We start from the raw sequence: 25744 nt of genomic DNA, 5'->3' as shown, positions 1-25744 counted from the left end.
GAATCAGGTTGACTGGTTTTTCCCACTTTCTTCTTCTCTCTTTTTACATTTTTTTTGTGGGGCCTGTAGCATGGGCCTTGTAGAATCTTAGTTCCCCTACCAGGGACGGAACCTGCGCCCCTTGCATTGGAAGCTTGTAGTCTTAACCACTGGACGCCAGGGAAGTCCCCATTCTTCTCTTTTGGAACTGTTTTAGCTACTGTAGTTCCTATGTCTTTTCATATAAACTTTAGACTAATTTTGTCTCTATCGACCAAAAATCTTGATGAGATTTTAATAGAAATTGCATTAAGCCTGTATATCTACATGAGGAAAATTGATATCTTTACTATGTTGACTGTTCCAACCCAGAAATATGGATTTCACTTATTTAGATAATTTTTTTATTTCTTTCATCTTTCTTCATTGATTTCTTGGATTTCTTATAGTTTTTGGCATATAAATTCTCTTCTTTATTTTTTTTTGGAATGATTGTAAATAGGGTTTTTTTAAAATACAATTGGTAAAATTGAGTTTTTAATTTTGATATCCATGTGTTCATGACTAGTACATAGAAACACAATTGATCTTCTAGGATCCTATGACCTTGCTGAACCCATGCATTAGTTCTGGGAGTTCGGGTATAGATTCCTTGAGATTTTCTACAAAGACAATCATACCATCTGTAAATAGAAAATTCCTTTCTAACCTGTATGTCTGTTATTTCCTTTTCTTGACCTTTCACTGGCTAGAACTTCCAGAACTCATAAATAAGAGTGGAGAGAATGCTTTGTTCCCAATTATAGAGGAAAAGCATTTCACCTTCAGCTATAATATCAACTGTGAAATTTTTGTATTATCCATGTTCATCAGATTGAGGGAGTTCTCTCTATTACTGTTTTTCTCAGAGTTTTTAATCATGGGCACTGAGTTTGGTCAAAAAAAATTTTTTTCCCATTGATTGACACGGTCATGGGATGTCTTTAGCTCGTGAATATGGTGATTGCATTGAATGGTTTTGGAATGCTGAACCAGTGTCGCATCCCTGGAATAAACTCCGGTTGGCCGTGATGTGTAACTTTTAAACATGTGATACAAATTCCGTTTGCTAATATTTTGCTAAGGGTCTTTGTGTCTGTCTTCACGATGGATATTGGTCTGCAGGTGTCTGGTTTTGTACTGTCTTTGTCTGACATTGGTATCAAGGTCTCATACGATAGGTTGGGAAGTGCTCCCTCTTTTATTTTCTGGAAGAGATTATGTACAATTGCTGTTAATTCTTCTGAAACATTTGGAAAAAGTCTCCAGTGAACATCTGGGCCTGGAGAGTTCTTTATGGGGAGTTTTTCAGCTACAAATTCAATTTCCTGAATAGTTATGGGGCTATTCAAATGATCTATTTCCTATTGAGTCAGTTGGGGTAATTTGTGTTTTTTGATGAATTGGTCCCTTTCTTCTAAGTTGCTAAATTGATGTGTGTCGTGTGCTTCCCTATGTCATTCCTGATATTGATAATTTGTGTCTTCTTTCCTTTTTTCTTTGTCAGTCTTGCTAGAGGCTTGTCATTTTTGTGATCTTTACAGAAAACCAGCTTTTTGGTTTCACTGAGTTTTCTCTGTTGTTTTTCTCTTTTCAGTTTGACTCCTGCTCTTCTGTATACTTTGTCCTTCCTTGTGCTTGCTGTCCAGTTGCTCAGTCTTGTCTAGCTCTTTGCGACCCCATGAACTGCAGCACGCCAGGCTTCCCTGTCCTTCTGTCTCCCAGAGTTTGTTCAAACTCATATCCACTGAGCCAGTGATGCTATCCAACCATCTCATCCTGTGTCGTCCCCTTCTCCGTTTGTCTTCAGTCTTTCCCAGCATCAGGGTCTTTTTCAATGAGTTGGCTCTTCGCTTCAGGTGACCAAAGTATTGGAGCTTCAGCTTCAGCATCAGCCTTTCCAATGAATATTCAGGGTTGATCTCCTTTAGGACTGACTGGTTTGGTCCCCTTACTGTCCAAGGGACTCTCAAGAGTCTTCTCTGGCACCATAATTTGAAAGCATCAGTTCTTCATTGATGCATTCAGCCTTCTTTATGGTCCAACTCTCACATCCATACGTGACTATGGGAAAAACCACCATAGCTTTAACTATATGGACCTTTGTTGGCACAGTGATGTTTCTGCTTTTTCATAGGCTGCCTAGATTTGTCATAGCTTTCCTTCCGAGAAGCAAGCATCTTTTAATTTCACGTCTGAGTGACTTTGGGCCCCAAGAAAATACAATCGGTCACTATTTCCTTTCCTTATGCTTGCTTTGGGTTTATAGTTTCTCTACTTTTTGGAGGTCCCTGAGATGGGCTAATTTAGGTTTTGAAAAGATCACTGGCTGCTGAGGGAAAAGAGGACACAGGCTCAAGATGAAAGTGGGTGAGAGAAGCTGAGATGACCAGAGTGTCTGATCTGATAACCCTAAATTTTTGGTGTGAGAGGCTTGCTGGTTGGGCATGCCATTCATTGAACTGGGGACACTGACCAGGGATCATCCCCAGGAGGTAGAAACCAACAGCTCTACTTGGGCCAAGTGAAGTCTGAGATGCCTGTGGGGGATCCATAGGGAGCTGGGTATCAGGTAGGTGGTTGAGTAAGGAAGTTTGGAGTTCCAGGAAGACTCTGGGGCCGTACTGAATTTCATGGATTCTCATATGCCCTTGGTAGGAAGAAGTGCATTATACTGTGGCCCCTAAGAATGTTTCAAATTAAGCCATAGCACACCATCAACTGTTACATGAATTTCAGTATCAGAGATGTTAAAATGTAACAGTATGTGCAAGCCCCCTTGTGGCTCAGTGGTAAAGAATCTGCCTGCCAATGGAGGAGCTGCAGGACACGTGGGTGTGGGTTCAACTTCTGGGTCAGGAAGATCCCTTGGAGGAGGGTATGGCAACCCACTCTAGTTTTCTTGCCTGGAGAGTCCCATGGACAGAGGAGCCTGGGGGGCTACGGTCCATGGGGTTGCAAAGAGTTGGTTGGACACGACTGAAGCGACTTGGCACGCATGTGCAATGGTATGTTTGTGTAAACGTGATATGATTGAGAATCACAAGCATTCAGATGGTATTTAAAGCTATGGGGCTGGAGGTGAACTTGGGGATGAGTAGATTGAGAAGGGCTGCTGATCCCAGAACAGTCTGGGAGGTAGAGCTAAGGAGATGAGAAGCAGCAGCCAGGTCGGAAGGGGCATCAGAAAGCCTGGCGTCCTGGGAGGAGAGTTTTGGGAGGGAGAGTAGGAGTCTCTCAGGGCTTCTGGGTGGCCAGTGGGAGGAGGGCCAAGGAGTGACCATTGGGTTTGGCAACATGGAGTCACTGGGGACCCTGGCAAGGGCAGTTCTGGGGAGTGGTGAGGATGGATGCTGAGATGGCATGGGTGGAGGAGAAAAATGAGGGGCGAGGGAATGAAAACTGGAGAATAGAACACTCTTTCCAGAAGTTTTGCTGTGAGGGAAGCAAGAAATGGGGCTTGGATGCTGGAGGCGCAGCACGAGGCCCAGGGAGGTGTTTTGGTTGGTTTTTAAGACAGGAGACACAGGAGCATGTTTGTAAACTGCCAGCAATGAGGTGGGAGAGCGGGGAGGTGGCTGGCGAAGATGGGCAGAGGCCAGCCATAGGAGTAAAGGGCTGGGGAGCCCGGGGCTCGGTGTGGGTGGCAGCAGGGGAGGTGGGAAACGAGGGAGTGGGGCGACTGGGGTTTGGACCCCAGACGGGAGTGGGGGCGCCTTGTCAGAGCAGCACTGGGAGAGAAGGCCGGGGCGGGGGCACCCATCCCCCGTGCAGGTCCAACCACGGGACAGCCAGGCGGTCTGATTTCAGTGCTGACTCTCCAGCCACCCACGAACACATCACTGTGGCAGGACCACAGTGTCCTCATCCCAGAGCCTGGGCACTTGAAGGTGCTCAACAAATGTTCATTACGGAACCATATCCATCCTCTTAAATAAAGAAAAAAAAAATGTATTACAACTGTATCCCGTGTGGATTTTCCCATTCTATGAATTTTTTATGTAGGATTTTTGTAATGTGTGTGTGTGTGTGAGGGGTGATGGCACCCAAAACTAATGTTCACAGACAAACATGAGACCTGGAGGACTGAGCCTGGGGCCCAGTCTGTCCACGCTAGTGTGGAGCCGGGTCCTGTGATGCCTACTCTGGCTTCAGGACCTGCAGCCCTGACTCAGGTTTCTCTGAGCCTGTGTTTGGTCTGTTTAGCTGTTTAGTTCTGAGTGAGCACTTAAGTGCCAGGCACTAGTGTGCAAAAAGATCAGGACCCCTCCCTCTCAGAGATGGGGGTGGGGCGGGGGCGAGAGGGCCATGTCCATCCAAGACTCACAGCCAATGGGGGAAGGGTGTCTGTGCTGTGAGCCCTGGTTCTGGGGCTTCCCTGGGGGACACTTGAGCTGAGATCTAGGGAAGCAGAATGGGGAGAGGGGACAGCAGGACCGAAGACCCTGGAGGGGGCGGTCTCCTCCTTGGTGGCCTCTCCTTCTGGCTTGTAGTGAGGGGGCTGGACCCCGACCCTTGCCCGGAGGGCCCTCAGAACCAGTCCAGAGAATGAGGGGTGCTGCCCGCTCCCCGTGCCTCAGTTTCCCTACCTGGGAAATGGGGATAAACGGCCCCATCTTGCTCCGGGGTGGGAACCACAGCCCAGGCCTGCAGCCGGATGTCGGCGTATTGTCACCCACCGCGCTTCCGCCCTCCAGAGCCCCTGGTCAGCGGCTAGACGCGGTGATCGCAGGGCCAGACAGATTCGGAAGGAGGAGCCCCGGGGCTGCGGGGGTTAAGTTTTCCTCGGCCTGGTTTCCCTGCCCTCAGCTCTCTGCCCGGCCCCTCGGAGCTCTTTGATGGCATTAGAGCCAACCTCTTCCAGATGTGCTGAGCCGAGGGGTTTGCCGGAACTTCTGCCTTCTTCATTCCTCTCCGCCAGACGGCCCCCTGCCAGCCAGCCTCCCACCTCGGGCTGGGTTGCCTGCAGCCCACAAGGCCACAGGAAGTCCTGGACTTAGTGCTTTCTTAGAACGTGGCCTTCTTTCCTGCCCCTCCTCAGCCAGCCTGGGTGGGTCCCGCGCCTCGGCGCTCCTCCCCCGCAACCCTCCCCACCCCCCGCCCCATCATCTCCCGTCCCCCACCAGTAGACTCTGGTCCCGGGCTTAAGTGAGAGCGACGACCTGGGTGGGGGACACTGCCCCCTGGGCCTGCTGTTCCTTGGGAACGCCTTGGCGTGGACTGTGGGGAGGCCAGCGCCCGGAGGACCCTGCCTCCTGCCGAAGAACTGCGGTGGGACCGCCCCTGCCCCGCCCCCTCCCCGCCGGCCCGCTGCTATTAATCAAGAGATTAATAATCTCCTGCCTCCCTTTCTGAAACCCCCACTCCCGTTTCCTGTTGAGTCTCCAGGCTGTCTCGGTACCTCCCAGTCTGGTCCTCCTCGTGGTGGTCCCCGGTGTCGAAGCGGGGTCGGGGCAGGAGCCGCGGTGCCCAGTGAGGGCGGGGGCGCCTGCCTCCCCCAGATGAGGTCATTGGCCTGGCAGAGTCATCCCCAGCAGACCCTGCCCAGGACGATGGCACCCACTCAAGGGCCTCACAGTGCTGTAGGGACATCGCCTTTGGAGGCCAGAGAGCCATGACCTTGGCTTGCATACCTCCAGTGACGGGCATCTCATCTCTCTCCAGAGGTCTTCCTTCATATTCCCTCTCATGTGATCTTGGGCACCCAGGGCCGCCTTTGGGGACACACAGGACTCATCTGCCCCCCCTTACCAAGACAGTCTTTGAGCGGCTGCTGGAGGACTGTGGCCAGGTGTCTCCAAGGACCTCATGACAGCTCTGCTCACTGAGTGGGTCCCAGGGGGCTGCAGAGGGCAAGGCCCTCCTCCAGTTCCTGGGAGAGAACATGGGGTCCCTTCAGGAGATCAGGTTCGGTCCAACCTCTGCCACTTTATAACCTGGAATCTGACCCCGTGCTCCTCTTTGGCCTCAGTTTCCCCTCTGCCGCCTGCAGCCATTCATCCCTGCCCGCCCCACACCCTTTCTCGGCCAGCACCCTCCTGGCTCGCCTCCCCACCTCCTGTCTCTTCTGTCCCATCCAGCCTCCATGCCAACGTAAGTGGGGTCTCTCTTGATAGCAGATCTGATCACGATGTTCCTCTGAGCCACAGTGCCTGGGTGGCTTCCCCATGGCTGGGAAGGGTGGTCTCCCAGTGGGTACACGAGACTCTCTTGTCGAGGGGTGGAAAAACCACATCAAATCTCCTGTTTATTTTTTAATCTACAAAATAAGAGAGAAATTAAGCTTTACTGATTTTTTATGTATGCAAAGATGGTAAATAATATGTGTTTATATACATGTATAAATTAATATGATCTCATGCAGGCTCAGAAATATTTTACTGATCAGCATCCGTGGATGCCTGGAGAGCACGGCCAGTCTCCAGGGACGCAGTCCAGACTCTTTGCCTGCACTCCAGGTTTTCACAGCCGCCCCGAGTGCTGTCTGCCTGTTAAAGCATTCTGCCCCCGAACACCATCCAAATCTCCTAGTTCTCCTGGTGCTGGCTGCCTCCTCACCTTGTCAGCTCAGCAGGCCTCCCTCCAGTCTCCCCTCACGTGGGCAGTCTTTTCTGGGCCCTCCTGGTGGGTGGAAGTGGCCTTGCCCACCTCCCCATCCCTGTATCCATCAGTTTCCACTAATGTCACCCTGAGCTCCTCCTGGGAGCTACCCTGTCAGTTAGCAATGAAGTTCCCAGCCTGGGACTCCATCTGGTGCAAATTATTCATGGATTGTTTCATTCATTCCATCAATTTTTACTGAGCACGTATGATATGCCAAACCCTGAACTAGGCCTGGGGGTTAGTGGAGGAGACAGATGTCAGACAAATGATCGCCCAGGTGGGTGTATACTTATAAGGGTGATAAGAGTTTAAGAGAGAAGTCAGGATTCTATGAAGGTTCTATGACAGTGAAAGTCAAAGACTGTGGTGGAGTGGGCGGAACTGAGGGATGGGCTGATCAAGGAGGGCTTCTCGGAGGAGGCGGCACTGGGGGCTGCATTGGTGTTAGTGGGTGTCTTGGGCAGAGGGAACAGTGGATGATGAGCCCTGATATGGGAAGGAGCCCTGTGGGTTCAGAAATTCAAAAGCCAGTGACTGCTGGAGTTCGGGGGAGGTGGTGAATGTGGGCATGAGCAAGGGTGGGCAGCCAGGAAGGACAGTGGCCAGATCTTAGAAGTCTAAGTGGTCATACTAAGGATTTGGTTTTTGTCCTGAGATTGAATGGAAGCTGGGAAGGGTTCATGGAGGAGACCTCTGCTTTGAAAACATCACTGGAGCCAGCTGCTGAGTGGAGGATGGAATACCAGGGGTGGGGGTGGAAATTGGGGCATCAGTCAGGGCCCATTGCTGCTGTCTGGGAGGGTGTTGATGGAGGCTGGACCAGGGCAGGGTGAGGGAGTGCAGTGGGCAGGTAGTATCTACTTGGTGGAACTGATCTCCCTGGACTCGTTGATAGGAGGGGCCAGAGAAGGGTAGGGTCCAGGTTTCCATGGATATTTGTTGAGTGAATAACCACCCACTGGGGAATATATGTCCCTGAATGTGCCGAGTGGCAGTGAAGGAACTCTCAGGATCTGCCCTATGGAGAGAGCCAAAACAGAGAGATCAGAAGTCCCTAGAATTAGTCTGTCTTGGGAAAAAACAGCAACAGCAACAACCAGGGTTAGTGAGACATAGACGAGAGACTCCACATCATATTTGGAGAGTCCCAGGGTAGCAAGAGATCTGTATGCTGCTGCATCTTAGCCCAGACTTCACAGCGGGCTCAGAGAGGTAAGGACAGACTTTACAGGGGGCTCAGAGAGGCAGGACTTGCTCAGTCAGTGGCTCACAGATGGGCAGGGATGCATTGGGATCAAGTGTTGGTGAGGATGTTTTAAACCATCCAGTCTACTATATTTCAGTATGGCAGCCTGAGCAGAGGAGTATAAATACCTAGGGATAAATTTAACAAAAGATGGCACTCTGCTGAGAAAAATTATAAGAAGACGTATTAATGGAAACTTATGCTGTGTTTGGGCTTTTCTTGTGACTTGGATGAAGAATCCACCTGCAATGCAGGAGACCTGGGTTCGATCCCTGGGTTGGGAAGATCCCCTGGAGGAGGACCTGGCAACCCACTCCAGTGTTCTTGCCTGGAGAATTCCATGGACAGAGGAGCCTGGGGGGCTAGAGTCTACGGGGTTGCGAAGAGTCAAACATGACTGATCGACTAAGGGCAGCACAGCATCTGCTATATTTATGGATAAGAAGCCTGGAGTTATTAAGATGCCAATTCTCTACAAATTGATCTATAGATTCCATCTAATCTTATCAACATTATAGTGGATGTTTGTTTTTTGTTTTTTTGTTTTTTGCAGAAATTGATAAAGACAATTTAAAAAGGCAATGGGAATATAAAGGACCTAGGTGCCAAGACAGCCTTGAAGGAGAATAAGATTGGAGGATTTACATTACCATATTTCAAGGCTTATTAGTAAGCTACATTAATTTAGACAGTGTGGTTTTGGTGTAAGAATGGACAAATGGATCAGTGGAACAGAATAGAGTCAAGAAATAGATTCACATTTAAACACTCATTTGTTTTTTTTTCAACAAGGCACTGCTGCTGCGGCAAAGTCGCTTCAGTCATGTCTGACTCTGTGCGACCCCATAGATGGCAGCCCACCAGGCTCCGCTGTCCCTGGGATTCTCCAGGCAAGAACACTGGAGTAGGCTGCCATTTCCTTCTCCAATGCATGAAAGTGAAAAGTGAAAGTTTAGTCGCTCAGTCTTGTCCGACTCTTTGCGACCTCATGGACTGCAGCCTACCAGGCTCCTCCGTCCATGAGATTTTCCAGGCAAGAGTACTGGAGTGGGTTGCCATTGCCTTCTCCACAACAAGGCACTAAGATAATTTAATTTTAGTGGGAAAATTTAGGCAAAAAGGTCTTTTCAACAATTGGTGCTGTAGCAAGTGGACATTCAAATGGAAAATAATGAACTTTGACTCCTGCCCAGCAGATAGTAAAATTTTAAAAATGGTAATTGAACTTGATTAAAACTTATAACTGATCAGTAAAGATATACTTTAAGAAAATGAAAAGGCAAACCACCAGTTGGGAAAAAACATTCAGCATACATACGTTTGAAAAAGGTCTCTCTTATATATCTTACAAACTGATAAGAATGACCCAAAACCCAATTTAAAAGTGGGCAAAAAACCTGAGCAGGTACTTCACAAAAGGAGATAAATAAGTGGCAAACATGAAAAAGTGTTCAACTTTGGTTAAAACTATAATGAAAGAGTTCTGTGTACACCTTGAAGTGAAGTGAGGTCGCTCAGTCGTGTCCAACTCTTTGCGACCCCATGGACTGTAGCCTACCAGGCTCCTCTGTCCATGGGATTTTCCAGGCGATAGTACTGGAGTGGATTGCCATTTCCTTCTCCAGGGGATCTTCCCAACCCAGGGATCGAACCCAGGTCTCCTGCATTGCAGATAGACGCTTTACCATCTGAGCCACACCTTAGAATGACTGAAATGAAAATGACTGACGGTATCGAATGTTAGCAAGGTTATGGAGAAACTGGAACTCATACACTGTTGCTGGGCCTTGTTCATCCAAATAGGTTTGGGACAGGTGTTTGTAGCATCTACTGAAGTTAAACATATATCCGTCCTATGGCCCATCAATTCTATTTCTAGGTACATACCTTAGAGAAGTGGAAATTTGTCCATAAAGACTTGTATAGAAACACTCATCACATGTTTATTCATCACCAGTGAAACTGGAAATAAGCCCAGAGTCCATGAACAGGAGAACAGATACACTGTGGTATGTTTATGTAATAAAATATTATTTAGGAATAAAAAGAAACAAAAGATGCTACCCTTAACAATACAGATGAACCTCACAGACATGATGGTTGAAAGAATGCAGACAAATGAGTGCATGCTGTATGATTCCATTTATATGAAATTCTACAACAGGCAAAGCTAATCTCTAGTGAGAAGTCAGAAGAATGGTTATGCCTGGGGGCTAGAGAATCAACTTGGAAGGCGTTCAAAAGGACTTTGGAGCAATGGGAATGTTGGTGTATACATAGGTTCAGAGTTCATTGAGCTAAACGCTAGATTTATCTACAGATCTTCCTTGACTCACAATGGGGTTACATCACCACAGACCCACTGCAAGTTGAAAATACCTTAAGTCAAAAATGCATTAACCTATTGAACGTTGTAGCTTTGCCTAGCCTACCTTAAGCATGCTGAGGACACTTCCACTAGCCTGCAGCTGGGCAAACTCACCTAACACAAAGCCTGTTTTATAATGAAATGTTGACCATCTCATGTAATTTATTACATGAGAGTGAGAAGGTGAAAAGTGAGAAATAGAATGGAGGGTACTCACCGTTAGCATACACCGCTGAAAGCACTTTGAAGAATGACGGCAGCACTCAGCTAAGATTAATCGCTGGATGATGCGGAAGCTACAGAGACAGGGTGGTCCGTTCCTCTCTTCGGATGAGGCTCCAGAATAGCTTGGGAGAAGGCACCGGGTCATCAACACTCGATGATTTAGCAGGTGGAGTGCTCTTGGGGAAGGTACCAAGTTTTGACTATATGGTGTGTGTCTTCTCTCCATTGTATATTTCTCTAGAGCAAGCTAGAACATCTTGTATCTGCCTGTCAGCTCCTGTGGACCTCCCGTAATTGACATCCATTTCTTCTAACATCCTTCCACCATTGCTGATGGCAGCAAACGTCTCTGCCAGTTTCTTTGCTGTGAACTTTCCTGGTGCCCCGGGCATAACTTCTTCCTCTGCCTCAACTTCTCTCCCTCTTTCTTTCTCCAGTTTGAACAGCTCCTCACTGGCAAGTTCTTCACCCTCGGTACCAACAAGCTCACGAATATCCTCTTCCTCAAATGTCCAATTCTAGGTGTTTCCCAAGCACTCATATCTCGGGACTGTTTCATCCACAACAGAATCTTGGTTAAAACCTTTGAACATGTTCACATATGTCTTTAAAACTCTCTGCAAAATGCAGTTCACTGTTCACTCATTGCTGTGTGACTTCTTCCCATGGGCAGTGATGGATGGTCTGGGTAGCATGTTTAATGTTAAAACCTTTCCAAAACTCTCAGAGCGTTTGACCAGTTCCCATTGCTTCAAGGGCCTGCACAGACATTTGGTGTCAAGAGTATGGTTTGAATGTAGCTGTGGTGCCTTGGTCCTTGGGTGGAATGAGTACACTTGTGTTCAGTGGCAACTACACAACCTTGACATCAGGATGCCTGTCCTGATATGCTGTGGATGCCCCGGAGCCTTGTCTGAGATCAGCTGAATCTTGAATGGGATGTTGTTTTGCCTCCAATATTCCCTTGCCTGAGGGATAAAATACTTCAAAAGCCAGGCTTCAAACAATGTTAATGTCATCCAGGCTTTCTTGTTATGGCGATAACAAACGGGAAGTGAATGCCTGGTTCACATACTTGAATGCTCTGAGGTTCTCCCACTGGTAGATTAGGAAAAACTTTCATTCGAGCCCTGTGACTTTTCCACCCCCAAAGCAGCCTTCCACGCGGTCTCTGAAAGCCTTGAATCCTGGCATTGTCCTGGACTCCTGATGAATGTATGTTCTCTCCGGCACACACTTCCAGAACAAGCTCATTTCATCAACATTCAATATTTGTTCTGGCAAATATTTCTCATCCACAATTATCCTCTGCAGCTCTTCTTTAAAAGCTTTGGCACCTTCAGTATTGGCACTCACTGCCTCACTGCTGACTTTCACATTATGAAAATTATGATACCTTTTGAAGCGTTGGAACCAGCCATGACTTGGTATAAACATGTGCGTTACTTGTAGGATCATGGGCATGCTTTTTTAGTGTATTGAAAGACGTCTTGCGTTAGCCTGGATTGTCAGTTGGCTAAGTGGTATGAGCTTCTGAACCTGGTCTTCCATCCACATGGCAAGATAGTTTTCTTTCTTTCCTTTTTAAATATTCATTTGTTTATTTGGCTGCGCCAGGTCTTAGTTGCATCGTGCGGTATCTTTGATCTTTGTTGCAGCATAAGGGAACTAGTTGCCTGATTAGAGATGGAACCTGGGCTCCTTCTTTGGGAGCTTGGAGTCTTACCCACACTGGACCACCAGGGAAGTCCCTGTAAATTATATTTTAATTAAAAAAAAAAAAAAAGAAAACGAATCCATTGCAATGCGAGGAGTGAGCTAAGTGCTTTCTTCCCTGGCACTTACCATCGTGTGTGTTGGTCGCTCAACTGTGTCCGACTCTTTGCGACCCCATGGACTGTACCTGCCAGGCTCTTCTGCCTGTGGAATTCTCCGGGCGAGAATACTGGAGCGAGTTGCCATTTCCTTCTCCAGGGGGGTCCTCCCTACCCAAGGATCGAACCTGGATCTCCTGAATTGCAGGCAGATTCTTTACCATCTGAGCCACCAGGGAAGCCCCACGCACAGGCACATATTCACACCTATGATACAGAATTTGTGCCGCCAGCTCTCGCACAGGGAGCTCTTGCTGCCTCCTTCATTCTTGTAATCCCAGCGCTGGGTATACAGCAGGCACCCCGCATGTAAAGCCAAGCTCTGTGCAGGGTGTGGGGGTGCTGAGGAAGGAGCCCATCTGCTCTGGCCAGGACTGGGGGTGTTTCACAGGGAAGATGACGTTGGCGTCACACCCTGAAGGCTCTTGGGAGCTTTTCTCTGCGGAGTACAGGAAGATGGGCCATTAGGCAGAGGAGCCTGCATGTGCAAAGGCCAGGAGGCAGGAAGAGCTGCTTGTCGTGCTGTGGTGGGAGGAGCCTTGGCTGGTGGTTGTGCAAGGAGGGGAGGGGAGGATGCTAGGTGGGGCCTTATTCCCTGACCTGGAGAGTGTGGTCTTTGGTCTATCGGAGCCGTGGAAAGTTTTGAGAGAGGTCAGCCTGGTTCGATCCCTGGGTTGGGAAGATCCCCTGGAGAAGGAAATGGCAACCCACTCCAGTATTCTTGCCTGGAGAATCTCATGGACGGAGGAGCCTGGTGGGCTACAGTCCACGAGGTCGCAAGGAGTCGGACACGACTGAGCGATTTCACTTCACTTCACTTCAGCCACAAAACAGAATCATTTTATAAAGATCAGTGGATCTGTGAACTGGACCCCAGTGGGAAGGGCTGGGAGTTCTTCATGGACGTAGGAGGGCAAAGTGATGGGAATAAGCCCAGGGACACTTGCACCAGCCCTGGGCATTCAGGGGAGGGTGGAGGGGCTGAGCCCTGGCCTGCTGGGCTGGTGAAGCAGCGCCACCTACTGGCAGGCCCTGCTCCTGGACTTGACAGCCACCCAGATGCTTCTGGTCCCACATGGGACAGACCAGCCCATGGCCCTCGCTGGGAATGAGGGGCAGAACAAGACCTTCTCTGGGGACTGAGCTCTCCCTCTGGCTCAGGGGCCACGCCTCAGTACCTTGACCAGATGCAGAGAGGAACAGGGTGCCCTGGTACAGCACGCACACGTTAGCATTCCTAAGTTCTGCCAGTTCTGCCTGGGTTTGGAATGTAGTTCCATCACCTTCTAGCAGTGTGACCTTGCAGAGTTACTGAAGCTCTCAATGCCTTGGTTTCCTTATCTGTGAATTAGGAATGGTGATAGCATCCCCCTGTTAGGGTTGTTATGTGTCAGAACAGTGCCTGGTACGTGGCAAGCACTCAAAGCTCTCATTGTATCTGCCATCACTTTGTCACCGTCATCACTCAAGGCACACAGTGAAGAGCTCTTTGGAGGGCTCCCGGGCTGGAGGCCGAGGGGCAGCCTACAGCACAAGGGGCCTGGGGGCAGCCGTGGCAGCTGCAGAAGGGCTGGTCTCCGGGGCTGAACCGCTCAGGCTGTCTCCTGACCACAGTGGGGATGACCAAAGGGTGTGGGCCAGGAGGAATGAGGTCAGGTCTGTATTTTGCAAACCTGGCATCTACACATCCCTTTCTGCTGTCACATGTGCCCTTCCATTGAGCCTCACGCCCAGCATCCTGGTCCTCAGCATGCAAACCAGGAAACAGGCTCAGGGAGGTTCCGGAACGTGCGCCATTCCCATCGTGAATTAGGGTCAGGACTCTAAATTCTCAGCTGGTGCCCCCTCTGCCCGGGGCTCCATCTACCCCTTGGTGCTGTGGTTATGGGAGGAGTTCCGTCGCTTTCCCAGCCCCTCTTAGCCAGAGCAACAATCTGCCTTTAAGAATTAATTTTAGAACTGAGATTTGGCTTGGCATGCAGGGGTGTGTGCCAAGTCACTCCAATCGTGTCTGACTCTTTGGGACCCTGTGGACCATAGCCCACCAGGCTCCTCTGTCTGTGGGATTCTCCAGGCAAGAATACTGGAGCGGGTTACCATGCCCTCCTCCTGGGGACATTGGCATAAATACACTATTAATGTGTATAATGGAGAACTGGTGAGAACTGAGGGGATTCCCGGGCAGTTCAGTGGTTAAGACTCTGCCCTTTCAATGGATGGGACATGGTCAGGGAACTAAGATCCCATACGCCATGCAGTGTGGCCAGAAAGGGGAGAACCAATTGTGTAGCCCAGGGAACTCTACTCAACGTTCTGTCATGACCCAAATGGGAAGGAAATCCAAGCAAGAGGGGATGTATGCTGACACATATATGAATCAGTGTGGCTGATTCACTTTGCTGTACATTGTGAAGCAGTTATGGTGGTCGTTTAGTCGCTAAGTCGTGTCCAACTCTTGTGACCCCATGGACTGTAGCCCACCAGGCTCCTCTGTCCGTGGGATTCTCCAGGCAAGAATACTGGAGTGGGTTGCCATTTCCTTCTCCAAGGGATCTTCCCAACCCAGGAATCAAACCTGGGTCTCCTGCATTGCAGGCAGATTCTTTACCTACTGAGCTATCAGGGAAGCCCCAAAGCAACTATATATTCCAACTAAAAAAAAAAATGACATTTTAAATTGAAATTAAAGCATCTTCCTTTTCCCAGATGGGCCTGTTTCTGGCTGGGAGATCTGCAGCAAGAAGCAGCTGTGAGAGTGTGAGTGTGTATGTGTGTGTGTGTGAGTGTGTGAGCGTGTGAGTGAACGCGTGGGTGAGAAATGGTGTATGTTTCTTATCAGTTCAGTTCAGTTCAGTCGCTCAGTGGTGTCTGACTCTTTGCAACCCCATGGACTGCAGCACACTAGGCCTCCTTGTCCATCACTGACTCCCAGAGTCTAATCAGACTCATGTCCGTTGAGGCAGTGATACCATATTTCTTATGCAGACAGTCTATTTGGACTCCTTGGACCCAGGCTCACCTACCCCGCTGTGTCTCATCAGGTCCCTTGCTGTGAGGAGTGGTGACATTGACTGGTCCTCTGCCCTCCCACCCCCTACCCCAGTGGCCTATGCCAGCTGCTTCCTGAGATCTTCCTGCCATGGATCTGAGAGTCCCCAAGGCCTGGGTTTGCCCCTGGGCACCTTTCCCTGCAGACTCCCGTCCCCTCACTTTGAAGGTTCCAGCCCCTGCCTGGCTGCGCCCTGCCAACACTTCCGCCTCCCCTATCCCCAACTTAGAGCTCCAGGGGGAAGCGGCTTTGCTGGAATGTTTATGAAACACAAGGGAGAGGATTTTTTTTTTTATTTTTCCAAAGAAAAATTCGTGTAACAGGATTTTTCAGATTTAGCGCACTATTTCTGAAATTCGAAACATGACTTATGTGTTTTCCTGTCAACAGTGTGCCTAAAAACATCACGCCTGCTGCTCTCAATTAATTCATAATTTTCCCATTCATGATTAAGTTGCTTGGTGTCAGCAGATGCAAGTTCTGTGAAGTCACGCAGTTTTGCTTTCAAGAGGAAGCTGTGCAGACTTCATCAAGCCGGGATGGAAATTGAATCATAAAGCTGGACTTTTGCCCCTTGTGATAATCAGTCATATGTATGTTTTCTTTTTTTAAAGTATAGTTGATTTCCAGTGTGTAAATTACACCGTTTCAGGTGTGCAGCAAAGTGGTTCAGTTTTACACGTACGTGAGGGTGCTCAGTCGTGTCTGACTCTGCGATCCCATTGTAGCCCGCCAGGCTTCTTTGTCCATAGGATTTCCCAGGCAGGAATACTGGAGTGGATTGCCATTTCCTGCTCTGTGGGATCTTCCCAACTCAGGGATTGAACCCCCTGTCTCCTTTGTCTCCTCCATTGCCAGGCGAAGTCTTTACCACTGTGCCACTTGGGAAGCCCGTACAAATATTCTCTTTCAGATTCTTTTCCCTTAGAAGTTATTACAAAATACTGAGTGTAGTTCCCTGCGCTATACAGTAGCTCCTTGTTGGTTATCTATTTTATTTGTAGTAGTGTGTATCTGTTAATCCTAAACTCCTAATTTATCCCTCCATCCCCTTTGTGTGTGTGTGTGTGTGTATGTGTGTGTTAAGTTGCTTTGTTAGGTCCAGCTGTTTGTGACCCCATGGATTGTAGCCCACCAGGTTCCTCTGTCCCTGGGGTTCTCCAGGCAAGAATACTAGAGTGGGTTGCCAGATCCTTCTCCAGGGGATCTTCCCGACCCAGGAATGGAACCTGGGTCTCCCACATTTCAGGCAGATTCTTTACCATCTGAGCCAACCATAAATTTAGTTGCTATGCGTGTGGGGTCTGTTTCTGTTTTATAAATAAGTTCATTTTTGTTAGATTCTATATAAAAGCGATATCATATGATATTTGTGTTTCTGTGTCTGGCTGGGCTGGGTGGTCTCTGCAGGAGTGCGGTCTGCGGTGGGCGGAGTGGGGCCCTCACACTGTCCTGATGCTGCCCTTGTGTTAGTTACAGGACTCTGATCAGACCCACATACAGAGTGTCCTACCGCACGGTGACGGCGCTGGAATGGAGGTGCTGCCCTGGCTTTACCGGGAGCAACTGTGATGAGGGTGAGTCTCTGGGGAAAATTTCGATTTGGAGAAAATAAAATCGATAAAAATTCTGGGATGCCAGAAGACTTTGACTACATGGATTAAAATGGTCAATGTTGATGAAGGAGCTATGTGCTTGTGAATATGTAAATTTGTATATTATCCAGCTAAATGTACTGAATTGTCCTTTACCTGTAACTGTGTTTATCATTTTACTAATTTTAAATAAGGGGGTCGGGGAGGCTGCTGGCCAGACCGGTCCTCAGAGTCTCTGGATGCTCCTCTCCTACCTGCCCTCCTTCTGGGAGGAGTTCCTCTCTTTTTCACATTCTTTCTTTCTCCCAAGCATCTCTGAACTAAATGCTCAGGACCGGCCAACTGGGGTGAGCCTGACACCCTGCCCGGGGGCCACTGAGGTGGGGTCTGTGTGTGCACTGCTCAGGCCAGGCCTAGAGGAGAATCATAAGCCCGGGCCTGGGGAGGAGATTCAACGCACAGCCTATTTTTTCTGCTCTGGCTCCGACTCGCGCAGGAGCTGCGGCAGGCAGAGCTGGGTATATCGGCTCTGAGTAGATGCAGATGAGGACCTGTGAGCCTAGAAGCCGCACCTGTTGTAGAATAAGGCAGATGGGCCTGGTAGGTGGAAGGAGCAGGAGGGCCTCACCCCAGCAGCTCCTCTGCCCAGTTGGTGCTCAGAGAGAGGGCGAGGCCCAGGGCCAGGTATCCCTTCCAAGCCCCGGGCCCTGGGCTCAGTCTGGCTCTGCAGCCCGAAGGGGCCAGAAAGCAGTGCTCAGGCAGGAATCAGAGGGGGTGTCAGAGTCCACTGCTACCCGGCTCACGTGCAGCCTGATGAACAGGTTTGCAGCTCGCCCGGTTCTCCAGAAGAGCTGGGCCGTCCCAGCTCAGGAGTCGGTTTTGTATTTGGAAACAGTAGCTGTCCCCAACCTTGACTTTCTGACAACATGATCCTTCCTCTTCTTTTTTTTTATTCCCTGACTTGCTGATTTTACTTATGTGTGTATGCACAGTCCCTCCAGTCATGTCTGGCTCTTTGTGACCCCATGGACTGTAGCCCGCCAGGCTCCTCTGTCCCTGGGTATTCTCCAGGCAAGAATACTGAAGTGGATGGCCATGCCCTCCTCCAGAGGATCTTCCTGACCCAGGGATTGAACCCGAGCCTCTTGCATCTCTTGCATTGTAGGTGGATTCTTTACCCACTGAGCCACCGGGAAGCCTGATTTTAGTTATATTTATGTTAAAACACTATTTGCTGTTGTTTAGTCGCTAAGTCGTGTCTGACTCTTTGTGACCCCATGGACTGTAGCTTGCCAAGTTCCTCTGTCTCTCTCCACTGGCAAGTGGGTTCTTTACCACCAAGCCATCTGGGAAGCTCAAGTTAGACCCTACAGAACAATAAAAACAAAACCTTTGGGGTTGCCCTCTCTACCGAGAAATCATTTACATCTCTGCAGTTTTGTACAAGTTAACCTTCAACTTCACAGAACCTGAGCTGTAACCTGTGATGAATGGCAAGGAAACAAGGTGACCTTCTCCCAGGATAACCCATGCCCTGAAGTGGGCTCTATGACATTGAAAGGTTGGGCCATCACCTTTTGGGCCCACGCACATGTTTTGGGTAATTCTTGTAGACTGCATGGACAAAGCACAGCATTTGGCAAGCAGCATCAGGCCAGGGGTGTTTGGGGGTCAAGCTCTGTTCTCAGGGGGGTTCTGCCCACCAGGACAGCAGTAGGTTCAAGCAGGACCGGAGGCGCACCCTTCCTGGGAGAGGAGATGGGGTAACTCTGACCTGGTTAAATGCCCCCAGAGGTACCTGCCCTTGAGAGTGCGTGGTACCTCCCCTTCAGAAGAAAGGTCATCCCTGGTCAGCAGCACTGATGTGGGTTATCAGCGCACTCACCAGAAGTGTCTGGGCATCCTGAGCTAATTAGTGAGAGGTGTCAGCACATCGCAAGACACTCTCAGAGCCTCAGAGCCTCTGCCAGCCCTCCGCTCTGGAAGGATCTTCCAGACTTGCCCGCCTCGATGAGGACGTGTGTGCATCTTAGGGCTTGGGATGAGGTTTGCCTCTTTCAGGGAGCCTTGGGGTTGAGCAGTCCCTATCCAGCTGTGAGCATGAGGGTCCTGGGATCCTATGGGCTCGAGGGATTCCTGGGAGCAGGAGGCCCTCGACTGAGGTTGGGACTGGCTTCTGGAAGCCCTGGTAATGACTTTACATTCCCAAGGATAAACCCATAATGTCAGGTGAAGTCAGAGCGGTGTCTGTGACTTCAGATACATTCCTGAGATGGTTGTGGAGGGGCCTGGACTGTGAACTCCCACTCAGTTCCCAGGCTGACCTCTCTGGAAAGCCCGCAGGTCAGAGGTGCCCTCCTCCGTGGTTTCGCTTTGCCTCAGATGAGATTCCCCAGGAGAAGTGCCTTATTTTTTCTGATGTGTCTGGCCTTCCTTCCAAGTTGTCAGGTCTCTGGTTTTACAACTTGGGCTGGGATTGCCTGGGTAGGTGGCTCCCGCCTCCCAGATAGCCTGTCTCTGGACCTGTTTCCCTCTGCTCCGTCTCCCCTTCTATTTCCTCCCTGGATGCCCCAGGAGTGCTGGCCCGAGGCTTGGGAATGCTCTCCTTCATAGACGGGTCTCCTGCATTGCAGGCAGAGTCTTTACCAACTGAACCACCAGGGAAGCCTCACGTCTATATACCGTCTATCCTAATTACTTAAAAAATATGTTTTTATTTAATTATTTGCCTGTGCCGGATCTTAGTTTCAGCATGCGGGATCTTTAGTTGGAGCATGCAGACTCTCACTTGTGGCATGTGGGATCTAGTTCCCTTACCAAGAATTGAACCCAGGCCCCCTTCTTTGGGAGCATGGAGCCTTAGCCACCCGGACCACAGGGGAAGTCCCCCATCCTAATTATTTGAGGATTCTGCATTTGTGAATTTTACTAAAATTTATTTGTAACCCAAATTAATACCTGAAGCATTTCTGTGGCCATTCAGAGCTGTGTGCAGAGTGATAAAAAATTTGAGTCGCCTCGTGTGTGTTCCCATGTTAGGAGGTTGAACCGGATGGCTCCCCTGCTTCCTGGTTTCAGTTCTCATGCAAACAAGCGTCCTTTTCACAGTCTGTTTAGTGCCGTGTTTTTCGTATTTTTGTGCTTTTCTTTTTTTTGGCGGGGGGAGTGATATCCTTGTCTAAAATATCTTCAAGCATAGCGCCGGGCAATGCTCTTAGTGCAAAAAGACTCTGATGTGACTTCCTGAGAAAATAACATGTGTTAAGTAAGCTTTGTTTGGCATGAGTATACAGTGCTGCTATTGGCTGTGGGTTAAATGTCAGTGAGTCTACAATATATATTCAATAAGATGTCCTCAGATGGAAGCCCACATAAAACAAGGTTATGTACTGATCGTATTGATCAGTTGATGAAAATGCTGTGACCTGAGGCTCACAGGAATCTAATCCTGTATTTCCCCTACAAGCGATGGTTCAATAGTCACTGATTCAGGATTCTCCCGGGGACTTGATGAAATGTGGCTACCCTGAATAAGGAGAATTAACTGTAATATCTGCATCTATCTAGAAATATTTTTTCCTTATTGCACAAGCAAGTACGTGTTGGGTGTAGAAAAGTGAAAACATCCAGAATTTTACCTCTCAAGGTGACCTCCAGTCTTATGTTGAAGAAAAACCCCCAGACCCTTTATTTAGTTGGGGAAGGGCTGCCCTGGGTCTGTGCTGTGGCACGCAGGCTTTCTCTCTTTGTGGCATATAGGCTTCACTTATTGCGGAGCGGGGCTCTCTAGTTGTGGTGTGGGCTTAGTTGCCCAGTGGCTTGTGAGATCTTAGTTCCCCGATGAGGGGAACACCCTGGGTCCCACACCCCCTGCATTGGAAGGCGGATCTCAGCCACTGGACCGCCAGGGGAGATCCACAGACCTTTCTCTGTGCTTTCGTGTCTGTTGCACTCTGCACACCATTCATAACTTTCTTTTTCACGTTGACTGTCATGAACACCTCTCCTTGTCAATAGATTGCTTTCTCTAGTATCATTTTCAATGGCTGTAGAATTTGGGTACACACTTTATTAACTAACCCCCTACTAGAAAATATTTAACTTGTTTCCCTTAAAAATTTTTTAATAATCTTGGTGCAAACGTCTTTCTTTAACTGACAAAAAATTTGCGTATACCAGCGGACACCCATTTTAAGTGTACAATTTGATGAATTTTGATACATGCATATATCACCTCGCAGAAAATCCCCACCCCTTAACAACCTGTATTCTGATTTCTAACATCATAGATCAGTTTTATCCAGGCTTGAACTTCACGTAAAAGGAGTCATACAGTATATACTCTTTTGTGCATGCTTTCTTTCACTTAGGATGTTTTTGAGATTTATTCATGTCCTTATATGTGTATCAGTAGTTTCTTTGTTACTGAGAATTGTTCCACTGTATGCATACGTATGTGCTAAGTCGCTTCAGTCATGTCCGACTCTTTGTAACCCTGTGAACGGTAGCCCATCAGGCTCCTCTGACCATGGGATTCTCCAGGCAAGAATACTGGAGTGGGTTGCCACTCCCTTCTGCAGGGGATCTTTCTGACCCAGGGATTGAACCCACGTCTCTTCTGGCTCCTGCACTGGCAGGCAGATTCTTTACCAGTACTGCCGCCTGGGAAGCCCGTCCAATTGTAAAAATAACCAGTTTTATTCACCCGTTTTCCTGTGGATAGATGTTTGCGTTGTTTATAGTTTTCGCCTTTATGAAGAAAGCTTCTGTGAACAGTCTTGTTTATGTCTTTCTATCAACATGTCTGTTTTTATTTCCCTTGGGTAAATCCCTAGAAGTGGAATTGCTAGGTTGTGATGTACGTTTAACTTTTTAAGAGTCAAACTGTTTTCTAAAGTGGTTTTTACCATGTTACACTCTTATCAGCAAAGTATGTTCTAATTGCTCCACATCCTTGTCAACAGTTGGTGTTGTCAGCGTTTAATTGTAGCCATTGTAGTGGGTATGAAGTGAGACTTCCCTGGTAGCTCAGCTGGTAAAGAATCCACCTACAATGCAGGAGACCCTGGTTCTATTGCTGTGTTGGGAAGATCCCCTGGAGGAGGGCATGGCAACCCACTCCAGTATTCTTGCCTGGAGAATCCCCACGGACAGAGGAGCCTGGCGGGCTACAGTCCATGTGTTCACACCGAGCTGGACACGACTGAAGCGACTAAGCCGCAGCAGCAATGGGTATGAAATGCTTTCAAATTGGCTCTTGCCTGTTGACCTAAGATGTTGAGCATCTTTCTGTATGCCTATCTGAGTGCTTACTAACCATTCTTATATCTTCTTTTGTGTCTGTTCAAGACTTCTGCTCATTTTTGAATTGTTTAATAATAATAATAAAATCAGCCAAACTGTTTCCAAAGAAGTGTTAACGTTTTGTACTCCTAGGAGCATAGTGTGTTCCAGCTGTTCCCCATTCTCACCAATATTTGGTGTTGTTAGTTTTTTTCACTTGAACTGTTCTAGTAAGGATGGAATGATATGTAAATCTAGTTTTCTTCTTTTTAAAGTCTGGTTTGACCACTCTAGTTCTTTTGCATTTCCATAAAAATTTTACAGTCCATTTATTAATGTCTACAAAAATGTTTATTGGGTTGAGATTAGGATTGTGATGAATATGCAGACCCAGTTTGGGGAGAATGGATCTCTTAATGGTGAATCTTCCGATTCATGAACATGATATTGCTCTGCATTTATATAAGGCTTTAATTTTTCTCAGCAATATTTTGTAGTTTTCACAGTAGACAGCTTTCTTATCTTTTATTAGATGTATTTATAAGTAGTTCTTTTTTTTGGTGCTTCTAAAAAATGGGATTAAAGTTTTCATGTTATAATTATTTTGTTGATAGTATATAGAAATATATTTGATTTTTGATTATTGACTTTGTGTCTGAAACCCATGCTAAATCCATTTTTTAATTCTTACATATTGATTATAGCTTATATATTGATTTGTTTGGATTTTCTACATAAACTATCATGTTTTCTGTGACTAAAAACATTTTTGCTTTTTCTTTTCAAATATTTTGCTTTTAATTTCCTTTTCTTGCCTTACTGGACTGACTAGAATGTCTAGTAAAATGTTTAATAGAAGTTGTGAGAACAGATACACTTGTTCCTGATCATAGGGGAGAAGTTCTCAATATTTCAAAATTTATTATTAAATATGTTATTAGCAGTAGGTTTTCTATGTATTGGTGAAGGAAATGGCAACACACTCTAGTACTCTTGCCTGGAGACGTCCATGGATGGAGGAGCCTGGCGGGCTATCCATGGGGTCAACAAAAAGTTGGACACGACTGAGCCACTAACACTTTTTATGTGTGCTATTTATCAGATGAGGACAGTCACTTCTAAGTTGGTTGAGAGTATTCATCAGGAATAGGAATAGGTGCTAAATCTTATCAAATGCTTTTTCTGCATCTATATTCAAGTAATAATACTTTTATCCTTTGTTATGTTAATGCAACACATTGATTGGTTTGGAATACTAAACCAATCTTTGTTCCTGGGAGTAGCCTTATTATTACTGGAATGAAGTTCATTTGGACACTTTATTCTTTTTTATATTTCCATGTTTGATGTCTATCTGTAGTTTTCTTTCCTTCTACTATCTATCAATTTTTAATTATGTGGGTTAAGCTGTTCTCATAAAAAGAACTGGGAAATTTTTCCTCCTCTGTTTTCTGAAAACTCTTTTTTTTTTTTTGAAGATTGTATTGCTTTTTCCTTGAGTGTTTAATTAAAACTTTGAAATCACAGGGAAACCATCTGGACCTGTAGTTTCATTTGTGGGGAAATTTTTGATAACAAATTCATTCTCTTTCATCTATATAGGGCCACGCATGTTTTCTGTTTCTTAATGTTAATAATTATTTGCACATTTTTAATCTTTATAGGAGTGTAATTTACATACAACTCATTACATGTATTTAATTTACATACAGCAGAAGTATACAGTTCAATAACTTTTGACCCCATGAATGAATAATTTTCTATGTAATTCTCTTTTCTCTGGTATTCCGCCCACCAGATTTGCCTTAGCCTCCCTGTACTCTGATTTCTCTTTCTTCCGTTCAGACAGATGGCTGTGTTCTGCTTGGTGCCACCACCACGTGCCCCAGTCTGGAGAGTGCTTCCAGGAACCACCCTGTTTGTTTTCCTTCTCTCAGGAATCACTGCTCCACATGGTTCAATGTCTGTAAACATTCGTTTCATGAATTTCATCTCATTTTCTGGCTGTTTATAATGGGAGGGCAAGTTCAATATGATTTAGTCTACCACGACTGGAATCAGAAGTTACATCTTTTCCTTTATTGGCCTTTTAGTTATACTTCTCTGGATGATATACTAGTACTCCAAAGGGCTACAGTCTGTATCCTTAACTTATCATAGCAAACTTAAATATGGGGCTATTCCGTGTAAAATGAAAGAACATTTTAACAGTTCATTTATCTGCTCCCTCCATTCTTCGTGCCATTGTTGCCATATGCTTTAAATATGAATGTGTTAGACATTTTCCAATTCGACATTATACTTTTTGCATTAACAGTCAGATTACTATTTAAGAAGTGAAGAGAAGGAAAGACAGTCTTCCCTTTTTTCTGTAGTTATCATTTCCAGTGATCTTTCTTTTCTTCCTGGAGCTCTAACCTTTCTTCTAGACTCCTTTTTCCTCTGCGCCAGCATTATTTACAGTACAGATCTACTTATAGTGAATTCGCTGAACTCAAAAAGAATTTTTTAGCATCTACTTTGTGTTAATGTTTATCTATCTATCATCTATCTGTCTGTAAATCTACAGATATTTGTATCTATAGAAACATACATTTGTTGTTTAGTTGCTAAGCCATGTTGGATTCTTTGTGACCCCATTGCCTGTAGCATGCCAGGTTCCTCTGTCCTCCACTATCTCCCAGAGTTTGCTCAAATTCATGTCCATTGAGTCAATGACTTAACATAAAATTTACCATTTCAGCCACTTTAAAGCATGTGATTCAGTGGTAGTAAATAGATTCACAGTGTTTTGCAACCATCATGCTATCTAATTCCAGAATTTTTTATCACCCCAAAGGGAAACCCTATACCCATTAAGCAGTCATTTCTCATTCTCTCCTTCCCTTAGCGCTTGGCAACCACGAATCTGCTTTCTGTCTCTACTGATTTACCTACTCTAGATATTTCATATAAGTGGAATCATTCAATAGGAGGCCTTTGTGTCTGGCTTCTTTTACTTAACATCATGTTTTGAAGCTTCATCCAAGTTGTGGCACGTATCTGAATAATGAATGCTATTCCATTAGATGGATACGCTCCTTTTGTTTATTCATTCATCGGTTGATGGACAATTTGGGTTGTTTCCACCTTTCGACTATTGTGATTAGTGCTGCTTTGCACATTCACATACAAGTTTTTGTTTGAACACCTGTTTTCGATTCTTTTTGATGTATACTTAGGGTTGGGGTTTCTGAGTCATATGGTAATTTTCTGTTTAACTAGCTGAGGGACTGTAAGACTGTTTTCATAATGGCTGCCCCATTTCACATTTCCACCTGCAATGTACAAGGGCTGTAGTTTCTCCACTTTGTCTACAATACTTCATTTCCCATTAACTTGTGGAATATTTTTTTTTTTACTTTTTTTTTTTAGGATTTTTCTTTTTTTTTTAAATTTCTTTTAAATTTTAATATCTTTAATTCTTACATGCATTCCCAAACA

General features: G+C 46.7%; 1 protein-coding gene across 4 annotated transcripts in view; it reads left to right on the top strand.

Annotated features, from left to right (window-relative positions):
- The window catches only part of COL26A1 (collagen type XXVI alpha 1 chain), a 166641-nt gene that overhangs the window by 55490 nt on the left and 85407 nt on the right, over positions 1 to 25744 (top strand). For 3 of the 4 annotated variants that reach the window (XM_042239808.2, XM_060406001.1, XM_027961591.3), the window contains exon 3: positions 16857 to 16960. In XM_042239808.2, coding sequence (XP_042095742.1) covers positions 16857 to 16960 — 104 coding nt within the window. The remainder of the gene's footprint in view (positions 1 to 16856; positions 16961 to 25744) is intronic. The other variant, XM_027961592.3, reaches the window with a different exon arrangement.

Source organism: Ovis aries, chromosome 24, assembly GCF_016772045.2.
Source record: "Ovis aries strain OAR_USU_Benz2616 breed Rambouillet chromosome 24, ARS-UI_Ramb_v3.0, whole genome shotgun sequence".
Classification (NCBI taxonomy): Eukaryota; Metazoa; Chordata; class Mammalia; order Artiodactyla; family Bovidae; genus Ovis; species Ovis aries.
This window is presented reverse-complemented; position numbering and strand designations above follow the sequence as displayed.